The sequence below is a fragment of the Kogia breviceps genome, chromosome 2 (assembly GCF_026419965.1).
Source record: "Kogia breviceps isolate mKogBre1 chromosome 2, mKogBre1 haplotype 1, whole genome shotgun sequence".
In the NCBI taxonomy this organism is placed as follows: Eukaryota; Metazoa; Chordata; class Mammalia; order Artiodactyla; family Physeteridae; genus Kogia; species Kogia breviceps.
Window position 1 is genome coordinate 82,828,111 of NC_081311.1, and position 12,451 is coordinate 82,840,561.

The following is a 12,451-nucleotide window of genomic DNA, read 5'->3' on the forward strand; positions in this document are numbered from 1 at the left end:
GATATTTTGTGAAATAAATTAAAAATTGAAAAGAAAAAAAAAAACCCACTAGCACAACTCCAGGAATTTCATAAGTTTCAACATCAGAGGATTTTTGTGTAATCCGTCAGGAAAATTACTTCACCTCTGAAGGTTGCTGCATTCTCAGGATTCCAGACACTGGGGAATTTCAGTGTTGGGTGAACTTCTCAGGGCAGACCTGGGGTTTGGTATTCAGTCCCTACCGTTCCTCAATTTCTGAAAAACATACAGGGTTGGGTGAAGGGCAAACAGACAACCGCCAAATTCTAATTTATCTGTCTTGCTGATACAATTGGGATATATGGACCAAAGTCAAATGCTGGATCAGATACAAAGTTAAAAAGAGGCTCAAGGACTTCCCTTGAGTGGCCGGTGGCCCGGTGGTTAAGAATCCGCCTGCCAATGCAGGGGACACAGGTTCGATCCCTGGTCTGGGAAGATTCCACATGCCACGGAGCAACTAAACCCATGCTCCACAACTACTGAACCTGCGCTTTAGAGCCCAACAGCCACAACTACTGAGCCCGCGTGCTACAACTACTGAAGCCCGCGCACCTATAGCCCGTGCTCCGCAACAAGAGAAGCCACCGCGGTGAGAAGCCCCTGCACCGCAACGAAGACCCAATGCAGCCAAAAATAAATAAATAAATTTATTTTTAAATAAAGAAAAAAAGAGATTCAAGACTCTGGGACTCAGTCACCTTGTCCCAGCAGGACCAGGCTTCCTTTCATTAATTATACCCTGAAGTCATAATATATTTGCATTAGACTCTTTCTTGAGAAAGACAATATAATATTTAGAAATACATAAAGTGTAAAGCAGCTTTAGTACAACAGATGCAAAGAGAGCTGCTCAAAACAGGGTAAAATAACCAAAAGTTTAACATCACTCGGCAAATGAAAAGAAAAGAATCTGGTTATCATTAAATTTAAAAGCAAAGTATGCAATCAATTGTTAATGAGTTATAAAAACTTTGGATAGTTTAATGTCAAAAGACAAATTAAATTACCTTCTGTAACTACGTGAGCTATCAGCATATCTGGTTTATACATTTTTTATGTCAAGTCAGTAGATCTTTAAGCAATTCTTGATTGTTTCTGCCATGCTATAAATATTAAATTGCAGTGTATTGGCTTAGAATTGTCCATCCTGACAGGGATCCAACCCTCCCCAATTACATAAAAATCTGGAAGGAAAGTGGATGAGGCAGGATGGCCCTCCCCAGAATTATGGTGGGACCTGGGCAGCAAAATTTGGTGCAACAAAACCATGAGGGAAGAAAACACTTATGAGCATACGCTCTCTCCTTTACAAGAGCTAGGAAAACCTGAAAAACCAAATTAGCAACAAACGATCTCTCAAAAAGAATTGTCTCCCTTGGGTTGCAAAACATATGGCAGCTTCAAAGAAGAGGAAGTACGCAGCAAAAATGGCAGGAGGCCATAACTCATGGCAAAGCCAAAGAGAAAAACAAGACATTTCTTATAAAATTAAGCACTGAAAAGACTGTGACAGTATAAAATAGGTCATAGCACCAATAAAATTGAATTCTGCAAAATCTCACAAAATTGGACTCAGAAAAACAAAAGAAGAATCAGTCTTAATCTTGCAAAACCCTGAATTATAGAATATAATAGATGTTGTTTATTTAAAGTTCAAAAACTCATTCAAGAGAAGCTTAGAACAATGGCCATCACATTTTGCAAGTTAATTCCTTGTAATTAATAGGATGGCATATTAGTAAATTCTTACAGGCAAACAGGGCTTACCGTGGTTCTCCCCCAGAAAACTCTGACTGGGGTATCCATATACTATTAATGCCTGAACTTATAGGAATACAAAGGAAAACACTGACATTTAAGCATTTGAACAGGAAGCTGAACTATCCATAGTTCTTTGAAAAAAATATCAAAAAGTGATCTGAAGTTACCAAATATGTATCCAATTAAATTGCTATAGTTCAACTTTTTTCTCATTTGTGGTAGTATGCTAAGTCCCTGTTAGTCATCCTTCCAAAACAAAGAACTTGGGTTTTAATACAAAATATGTGAGTATCATATGGGTGATAACCTATAGAACCTCCCATCAATTTAAATGATCCATCAGGTGTAGGAAAATTGCAGTCAGCAGATCGGCATTTCAAGCCTGAAATACAGAGCGTGTACTCAGAAATTTCAAAAAAGAAAACAGCCTCTCTTTTCAGGACACCCAACATCATCAAGAGATCCTGTCGGTAGACTTTTGTTTCATGGTCATGACTCTGAGTGTAGTACTGAGGTAGGGGGTGGTGAGGGTGACGGAGGGTGGAAAAACCTCACGTTTGGGAATCAGGTTCATAAAGAACATACAGCCACATAAAAGGTGAAATCGCAGGAAAAAGGGATTCAAATCCTGGCCCCGACCCCTCATGTCTGTGTGACTTCGGACAAGGCGCCCATTCTCCCTAAGCCTCAGCGTCTCCCTCTGTGAAACAGAGATGGTGCTGGGCTAGCCACACAAAGTGTCCAGATGATCAGACTCAATGCATGTGCAGCCTTAGCGTAAAAAGCAGAGAAACCAACACTTGTTACTGAAGAGAAAGTGACAACATACAGGGGATCATTCCTTCCTTTCAAAGAACATATCAGATCCATAAAAGCTAGAGCTAATCCATGCACATGGTCAAGGGATCTAATAAATATACACTAAATATACACAATAAAGATCAAAGGAAGAAGAAATCCCAAAAGCACTCACTTTTAAACCCATAAGGATTTATATGAGGATAATATGAATAACAGAATTAAGTTCCACTAATTCCAATTAAGTTCTAATAATCCTAACAATAACACGCTATTTTCAGGTCGTAACATAATGCTGAAGTTGCTCAGGTAACTGAGGGCAGTACAACTGCCACCCAGGGACGTTTAAACACAGGTGTGGAAAGATATAAATGGAAAAATAAAACGATGAGGCTAATGGAAGAAGAAGCGGGAGATTATCTTTGTGACTTAGGATGGGGAAAGGTTTCTTAAAGAAGATCCAAAAATACAAAACTTCAATCACTAAGATGTATACTTTAAATATCTTACAATTTTGTTTGTCAACTATACCTCAATAAAGGGAAATTTTTTTAAAAATGAAGGATAAAAAAACAGGTGTGGGAGGTACAGGTACAGAGGAGACAATGCTGACGGATGTGAAACATTCTACAATACCAGATACAGGCCCACACCACAAACAACCCCCTCACCCCCCACGGCCAAGGGCACTCCCCCAGGAATCTCGGCATGCCACTTACCACTATGCTTAGCTTAATCTCCAGGAGACACTGTATGAATGTGCATGGGTGTGCACACACCAAGGTCTTCAAAAGCCCCGAGTCCAAATGATGAAATGTAGCAAGAGACTAGGACAGGCACTGGTTGCCGAGAATGACCCACAAAGCAGAACACCTGTCAAATACTAAAGATCCACGGGTACCCACCTTATAACACAGAATCAAGTTCCTGCTCCAAACAAATCAGCATGTCAAAAAACTGCCTGTTGCAATTGGGTATGAAATACCATTGACGTTGTCACTGTATTCCCACCTAGGGGCTCTGTTAAGGAGTATTGTTACGGGAGTAAAAAGGCAAATGGAGAGACAGGTAGAAAAGGAAGTAGCATCAGTACGGATTTCTAAAAAATAACTGCACAGATAAAAATAGGAGAAGGAAATCAGAAATAGTTGAAAGCAAGAAAAAAAGGGAACAATGTTGGATAGAATCATGGGAATTCAAGACCGGTAGAGACTAGAGTAACTGGTGACTTCATCTCTGGCAGGGACTGTCTGATTCATTCTGGAACACAAAGGTGAGCTCGGTGCCTGGCATACTGTAAATGCTCAATAAATGCTTATTAAAATGATGGATGCACGCAACGGATGAATGGATAAGGAAGATGTGGTACATGTATACGATGGAATACTACTCAGCCATAAAAAAGAAACGAAGTTGAGTTATTTGTAGTGAGGTGGATGGACCTAGAGATTACCATACGGAGTGAAGTAAGTCAGAAAGAGAAAGACAAATACCGTATGGTATCGCTTATACGTGGAATCTAAAATATGACACAAATGAACCTATTTACAAAACAAACAGACTCATGGACATACAGAACAGACTTGTGGTTGACAAGGGGGAGGGGGCGGGGGGAGGGATGGAGTGGGAGGTTGAGATTAGCAGATGTAAGCTTTTATATAGAGAATGGATAAACAATAAGGTCCTACTGTATAGCTCAGGGAATTATATTCAATATCTTATGATAAACCATAATGGAAAAGAACATAAAAAAACAATGTACATATATATATAACTGAATCACTTTACTGTACAGCAGAAATTAACATAACATTGTAAACCAACTTATACTTCAATAAAAAAATTAAAATGATGAATGCATGGATAGCAATGAAACTTAGAGAGCTGGTTCTCCTGTGTCATACATCAAGCACCTGGGAAGCAGAAAGAATTTCATCCAGCAAAGCTCACACCGTGATGCTATACATGCCAAGTGTGACACAGGTGACGGGAACCAACAGAATGAAACTAAACTGAGGCTCCTATGAACTAATACAGGCTTTTTGCACTGTTATGGGATGTCTCCCAAAGGAATTATCACAATGGTTTAATAAAAGAGGAAGGAAGTTAATTACAAATTTCAAGCTTAGAAATTCACAGGCAAAAGTGGTGGAAGAGAAATAACCGTACTCAGAGAGAGGCAAGAATAAACTGGAAAGAAGAAAACCATGGAGAGAAACAAAAAATACAAATGCATATTTAACTGGGATCCTGATAACATAATTAATAAGATGAATCAAAGATAAATGATTAGAGGTGTGAAGGCTCAGCTCACAGAAAAACCTGAGAAAAAAAGATTTTGAAATTTTAAAAAGAAGTTTCCCTTCAAAAGGTTCATATTATACATATATTCAATCTAAACCAACAAAAATGTCCAGTCAGAGAGGCAGACACAATTAAGATATTTCCCATATAACAAGCTAAGTTCCTTCACGTACAGAACCTGCAACAGTCACCTGGTTCCCAAACAAATAGCTCGGGTCTCATTTACCAAAAACTCTATCACGATTCTGGTCCAAAGAGAGCCAAGCTGTCCACCAAGCAAATTTTAGTCAAATCTCAGGGGAAGGGGCTTCCCTGGTGGCGCGGTGGTTGAGAGTCCGCCTGCCGATGCAGGGGACACGGGTTCATGCCCCGGTTCGGGAAGATCCCACATGCCGCAGAGCGGCTGGGCCCATGAGCCATGGCCACAGAGCCTGTGCGTCCGGAGCCTGTGCTCCGCAACGGCAGAGGCCACAACAGTGAGAGGCCCGCGTACCACACACACACACACACACACAAAAAAAAAAAAAAAAAAAAAAAATCTCAGGGGAAGAAGAGACATTTGGTGTGTCTACAGAATGGGATCTCTAACCATCCCTTTAGGTTCTAGGGACCTAGGACCAGTGATGTCAGGTCACTGGAAGATTCCATATTTAAACTCTAGCCCAAGCCTTTCCTAATTCACTTCCATGGCATTATACGTTAACATAAGGTTTCTTAACATTTGGAGGAACTTAGAAAGACTCCTTCAAAAATCTGCTGAGTAACTGGATCTTTGTGTGGAAAAAAAAATGTACAAAATCACAGATATGAAATCTGTGTACAGTTTCACAGTCTACCCATGACTCTTGCTTTCATCCGCTAATTGTTTTTCTCAGAGGTGGTTGGTAACAGCCATGTGTGCTTTTGCATTTGCTATGAATCTATTCATGGGGACTTTCCATTACACTCTCAAAAAAATCACCTTTAACACCATTCCACATTCCTGAAAACTTCAGGCTTTAAGCTACTTTTGAGAAAAACGGACGAGGCTTCACCTATCTTTTTTGCTCTGGCTTCTAGGAAGTTCATGATCACACCATATTCTCAACCAAAATAATTAACACTCATTAGCATTTTCTTGTCTCAACTTTTCCATTTTATTTGTTAATTTTGTTGTTTCCATCTTTGATATATACTTATATATATTCCAGTCCTCCATTTCTTCCCTACCCCCCCAAAAAAGACAGATTTTATTCCCCTGTTCTAATTTTTCTTGAAAATTTTATCTAAATATAGCTAATAAATGTGGAAAGGGAGTGACTGCCTATATATGCAGAACCTGTAAGGCACACAATCTCTAAACCAAAAGCTTTCCCTTAAAGTGGCTTATAAAAGATGTTTCACCAGTGGACTTAAGAGTTAAAAAAAACTAATATCTCACTAAAGGGCATCATACTTCCTTTTATTAGCTATCAGGAGGCAGTCCAAAAATAAGGGCAGGATTGTATGGGTGTGGCCTTTCTAACCTAAAGCAAAAGGTAGGTACTAGCCCCGAACCATAACTGAAAAGTTGACGCCACTTCATCACCCTTAAAAACTGTCCCTTGGAAAGACAAAAAACAAACAAACAAAACCAAAACCGTCCCCTGGGACTTCCCTGGCGGTCCAGTGGTTGGGACTTCGCCTTCCAACGCAGAGGGTTCGGGTTCAATCCCTGCTCCGGAAGCTAAGATCCCACATGCCTCTTGGCCAAAAAACCAAAACATAAAACAGAAGCAGTATTGGAACGAATTCCATAAAGACTTTAAAAAAAAAACAAAAAAACTGCCCCTTATCCGCCTTCCACTTCTTCCTTACTCACTGAAAGGCAAATAAATGAGTTTAAGCTGGACTAAGCCAGCCATCACTCCCAGAAAAAAACAGCATTTGACGCCCACACTGAGAATCTCTTTACGCATTTCACAGACCCCACACAGATTCCTGACAGCTCACTGGGCCACAGGCCCCGCCAGATTTTTGAGCTACATCTGCAGTATCTTTTCTACATGGGCAGCTTGCGTAAAGTGGGAAAATTCATTAACATGCTAATGATGCCCTATTTAAAATTCCAGCCCTGATTATTCTGTGATTAAATCTCTCCCCTTGACGTCTGCTTCCTTTATATCTGAGTTATAGTACGAAATCAACAATATTAATAAAGTACAATACAGATTACCAACTTATCCACAAGGGATGGAAAAACAGTTATGTAAATCTCAGGGCTGTCTTTTTTTTTTCTGAAAAGCAGATGTAGCAAACTGTAAAAAAGTTACTGATTTATTTTCATCCCACTATCCCTTAAAAAAAGAAAACATTGAAATCCACAGTAAGTAAAGGTTTATAGTTCATTTCCACAAGTATTCAGGGGTTGAAAGTTTTCGTTTTTCATTCTATTTCACTGCACCTAAAACTGCTCAGACTTCAAACGTGAAGTCTTAAGAACTGCTGATAGGGGTGTAAGCACCCACCTTTCCTCCCCTCTTCACAGAGACTGTGTGACACTGAGACAAAAGTCGATAGATTCAGTGATGACTTCTGTCTCCCTTTAGCCCACTGGCATATTTCAGTCCTTCTCATCATACTGTTCTGCCTGCTGCCACCCCAATCTGAATATCCAACTCAAGCATCTTTCATGAAAGACAATCAAACTTATAATTGCTCTCATTAAATTGCAAAATGAATTTTAAACTGTTTTTTTTTTTTTTAAAGATCCAAGGTCTGGGTCTGTGATTCAAAATAAGGGAAGAAAGGACTAATGTTTCATTTTAATATCTGACCCCAGTAAACGAACAAATATTTGTGGTCTATTTACTATTTTTAATGACATCGTGCTGGGTACTGCCAACGACACAAATGAAACCTAAAGACGGTGTTTTCACCTCGATGGACTTACAGTCTGGCCAGAGACACAGGATGTAATGACATGGTAAGTGATCAGCAGAGCAAGTTCATCTTTGATGAGTCATTACACATACTCTTCCCATCATTAAGAATCCTCTGAATGAGACAGACTGCGCCCTAAGACTGCACATCTCCCCTCCCGCTATAGAAACGGAATCCTTGTACACACACATGGCTGGGTCAGCCAGCTTGGAGCCAATGTCACAGAGCCTGGGTCCCTGACCTCCATGGCGTGACTTGTTCATCCCTGAATTGCCTTTTACTCCCAAATGCTGCATTCTGCAATCACTGCTGGAAATCAAAATCTGTTTCTGAGAACACTACCCAGTGCTCATTTTTTGAATAGTCTTATTTTAAAACGTTTCATCTAAGATTAAAAAGAGTCAGCTCATGGTAATACATGCAGAAGCGTACTACGTCCTTGTATCTGCTCTACGTTTAAACTTGAGCACAGAGCTCCCTCCAGATTTTTAACTCTCAAGATGCAACAAATGAGAGAATATGGTCTTTGGTCTAGTTTTATTACTATCAATGGGGAAAAGCTTCATTTTACTAAGGAATTCTTTCTCTCTTTCTTTCTTTGTCTCTCACACTGTCTCCAACCCAAGATTATTAATTTGGTTCACCCAAAGCCAAGTCACCTCAGACTGCTTCAAAATTAGCTTCGGCCTGAAGCAGAGGGAAAAGGGTAGCTGATCCAGCAAAATCCAAGTATAAGACATAAAGGACGCGTTCACAACAGTAATGAGCCATCTGCAATTTAGAATCATCCATGGTAACAATCTCTTGTTCCATTTGTTTATGTTTTATTCATCATTTTGGAAACAGTGAAGTGACAATGATGAGATTCAAAAAATACTTTACAGCTCTTTTTTTTAAAAAAAAGAGATATTAATGGCTTTCAAGAGCTCAACTGTTCAAATGAAAATATTGCTGCATCCTATTATATATAGGATGGATAAAAAAAGGTCCTACTGTAGAGCACAGGGAACTATATTAAATATCCTGTGACAAACCGTAATGGAAAAGAATATGAAAAAGAATGTGTGTATATATATATATATATGTATAACTGAGTCACTTTGCTGTACAGCAGAAATTAACACAACACTGTAAGTCAACTATACTTCAATAAATTTTTTTTAAAAAAGAAAATATTGCTGAACTAAATGTGTCCAAACTGGCTCACATCTTTATTCTTAGATATAAATTTTTCCCATTTTGCACCAAAAGACTTGGGATGACAACGTGAGACATTGCATAGTTTTCATTTTTTATTATTTTAAAAATTTATAGCAAAAACTCATTTAAAATATACAAGGTTAGTCCTATAATAATGTAATAAACTGCACCATCACATCTTGGAGGAATGTGTTGTCATTTCTCAGGACTATAGTTATATATGAAGGTTCAAATGCACAGTCTCTAGTTACATATTTGGCAAAAACAAAGCTCTGACCTACAAAAGTGAACAAAAGGTAAGGCGTTCTGAGTTGCTGAACCAACTTGACGGTGTCCACAGCTAAGAAGACACAATAATGCTTGACCATCCCATCTGTCATTCAAATAACTGTGAAGAAACCTCTCTCCACGAAATTTAGTAAGTCTTTAAAACTAAATTTATTCATAGTGAAATGACACACCTATTTCTGCTAGCTGATTTCGTATTTATTTATTTGGTTTTAAATACTAATCTTCATTTCCTTCAATTTGTGGAATATTTTCAAATAGCCCTATTTCAAATCTGGCTAACTAATATCTCCATTCTTCTCTTATTTCTTTTTAAACAAGCATACTTTGTAAATACAGTCCTTTATTTGTATATATGCCTTTCATTTTCCTAGTAAATATTTATTTAGGGACAACGATTTACTATGCCTGAACTTTGCCTTCCAACAACCTCTAGTTCCCAGGGAATGTGCAAGGGTGCACACACACACACACACACACACACACACACACACACACACACACAATCTTAGGATCTTAATAAATTACCTCACTTACTTTGTACCACTTAACCAGCCTACGAGATGGATAATACTCTTCTCATTTGACTGATGAAGAAACAGGTTCCAGCATCTAATATATTTTAAATCTAAATTTTCTTGCTATTATTTCATTCTGTATATTACAAATTGAGTCATCAGAAATTCTTCACTGTGTGTGTGTGTTTGTTTTTGTTTTTAAGAAATAGGTTTGGCTTTATCAATTTGGACTGAACCAGCATCTTCTGAAAGTATTCCTCGAGTGAAGCCTCAAGGTGACCTCATTTACAGTTAACAACTGGACAGGAAAAGACCACACGAATACTTTAACTCCTCCAAAAAACAGACACTTTGGCCAAGGCAGCACTGGCATCTTCGACATCGTTCTTCCTAGGGAAAGCTGCTCTCAGAAAAGAAGCACTTAATGGTCGTTTCTCAGGTTTCCCAGAGCCAGCCTGCTTTCATCTGCGATTGTGCCAAACCAGAAGGCCAAGCCAAGGAACAAAAGGGAGATAACTGTCAAACAGAGAAAATTCTCAAGAATTGTGCCAAGGGGGAGATTGTTCTAAACAATCACAAGGCCATTAGCAAGTCCAGGGTAGAGGAGGTGGGAAAGACAGAAAATGGAAAGGCATCGCACGCGATAGCCAAACAAAAGCTGACAAGAAATTCTACCGCATTTGCCGAGGCTCCTGCCAAAAATATCCTCCAGGAAAAGTGCTGTGTGGCTCCAGGACACCCTTCACTGTGACGTTCACATGAAGCAGTACAATAAATATCACACATACGCGAGACAACCGTGTGACCACTCACCATAGGCACTTTTCCCCTGATCCAGTTCCCTCCTGAGGCTGCTGTAATCTTCTTTAACACTTCCCAATTTCTGGACGTTCCTGGAACTCAGCACCAACTGTCTGTGGAGAAGTCCCTCCAGCCCTTCCCTCTCTGACGTTAATGATCTAATCTCCTCCGTGAGCTCCTTGGCTGTACAGAAATGGTTTCCTGCAGAAAAAGAGGGAAAACAAGCGTTGCCGCATCCCTACCTATGGAAGGTGCAGCTAGCATGCACTAACCGTGTGGGGAAAGGGGGATGAACTTTGCAGCTACATCTAACTGCATTAACAGTCTTCTGTGGAGGAATCTGGAAACACACTGACTGTCCTCCTTAAGAAGAAAAAACCACCAGTCCCGTTAGCAACTTATTCTCATTATATCCTGTTTTAGGGCTTGCATGGGCTAATTCACGTCCTTCTGAAACATGATGACACAAAAATATCCCAGTGAAACCCAGGGAAGCCACATGGCATCACTCCATACAAACATCCAAATGTCAAAAGAAGTGAAATATTACAGTAGGGTGGAAAGGGACAGGGCCTTGGAGTCAAACTAAACCTAAATTCAAATCCCAAATTCAAATCCCGGTTACACAAACTGCATGACCTTGAGCAAAGAAATCAGCATATGGGATTTCAGGGCAAACTTCTGATAAGATATGATTGTGCATTACAGATGGCTACAAGAATAAATGTGAAATTCTATAAAGCTCTGAGCACTGAATTTAGCAGGGTTGCAAGAATCAAGGTCAATATACAGAAATTAATTTGTATTTCTAAATATCAGCAGCAAATAATTGGAAGATGAATTTTTTTGTAATATCATATGTAAGATATTTTAAAACTCAAAATACTTAGGGGTAAATTTAAAGAAATATGTGCAAAACCTCTACACAGAAAACATTTTAAAACTTCTGAGAGAAACTAAAGGAGACTTAAATAATTTGAAAGATATACTGTATATACATACATTGGAAAACTGAATACTGTTAAGGTTTTCATTTTCCTCAAACCGACCTACTGATTCAATACAATTCTAATCAAAACGTCATGTGGAAAAAAAAAAAAAAGTCATGTGGGTCTTTTGTAGAAATTGACAAGCTTATTCTAAAATGGTAAAAGAAAATGCAAAGTCCTAGCTAAAGCAAAACAATCCTTAAAAGGTAGAACAGAGTTAGAGGACATTTGCTACTTGATTTCAAACTAACACTGAAGCTACAGTAAATGCAGACAGAATGGCACCAGTATACAGACAGACAAACGGATCAATGGAAGAGAACAGACAGTTCAGAAGTAGACCCACCCTCACACAGTTGAGTAATTTTCAACCAAAGTGCCCAAGCAAGTCAATGAGGAAAACAAAATATTTTCAACAGATGGTACTGGAACAACTAGCTGCCTATATGTGGGAAACATTAACCTTGATACATACCTCAAATCATACACAGAATTTAATTAGAGATGGATCACAGACCTAAACGTAGAAGTGAAAACTATAAAGCTTCTAGAAGAACATATAGGAGAATATCTTTCTAAATTTGGAGTCAGAAAAACTTTAGATAAGACACAGAATATACTAATTATAAGAGAAAAAAAATGAATAAATGGGCTTCATCAAAATTAAAAACGTCTACTCCTCAAAAAATACCATGAAGACAATGAATAGGCAAGCCACAGACTGGGAGAAAATATTTACAATGCATACATCTGATGAAGGACTTGAGTCCTGCAACTCAATTATTTAAAACACAAATAACCCTAGTGAACAGTAGGCAAATGACACCACAGGCACATTACAAAGATATATAACTGGGGCCAAAAGGC

General features: G+C 38.8%; 1 protein-coding gene across 3 annotated transcripts in view; it reads right to left on the minus strand.

Moving 5' to 3' along the window:
• DISC1 (DISC1 scaffold protein) overlaps nucleotides 1-12,451 on the minus strand; it is a 348,316-nt gene that overhangs the window by 176,985 nt on the left and 158,880 nt on the right. For 2 of the 3 annotated variants that reach the window (XR_010839017.1, XM_059052842.2), the window contains exon 9: nucleotides 10,608-10,796. The exons of the other annotated variant lie outside the window; for it this stretch is intronic. Coding sequence is in view for 1 of the 2 variants with exons in the window: in XM_059052842.2 (XP_058908825.2) it covers nucleotides 10,608-10,796 (189 nt within the window). In the remaining variant the exon portion in view is untranslated. The remainder of the gene's footprint in view (nucleotides 1-10,607; nucleotides 10,797-12,451) is intronic. 3 annotated transcript variants of the gene reach the window in all.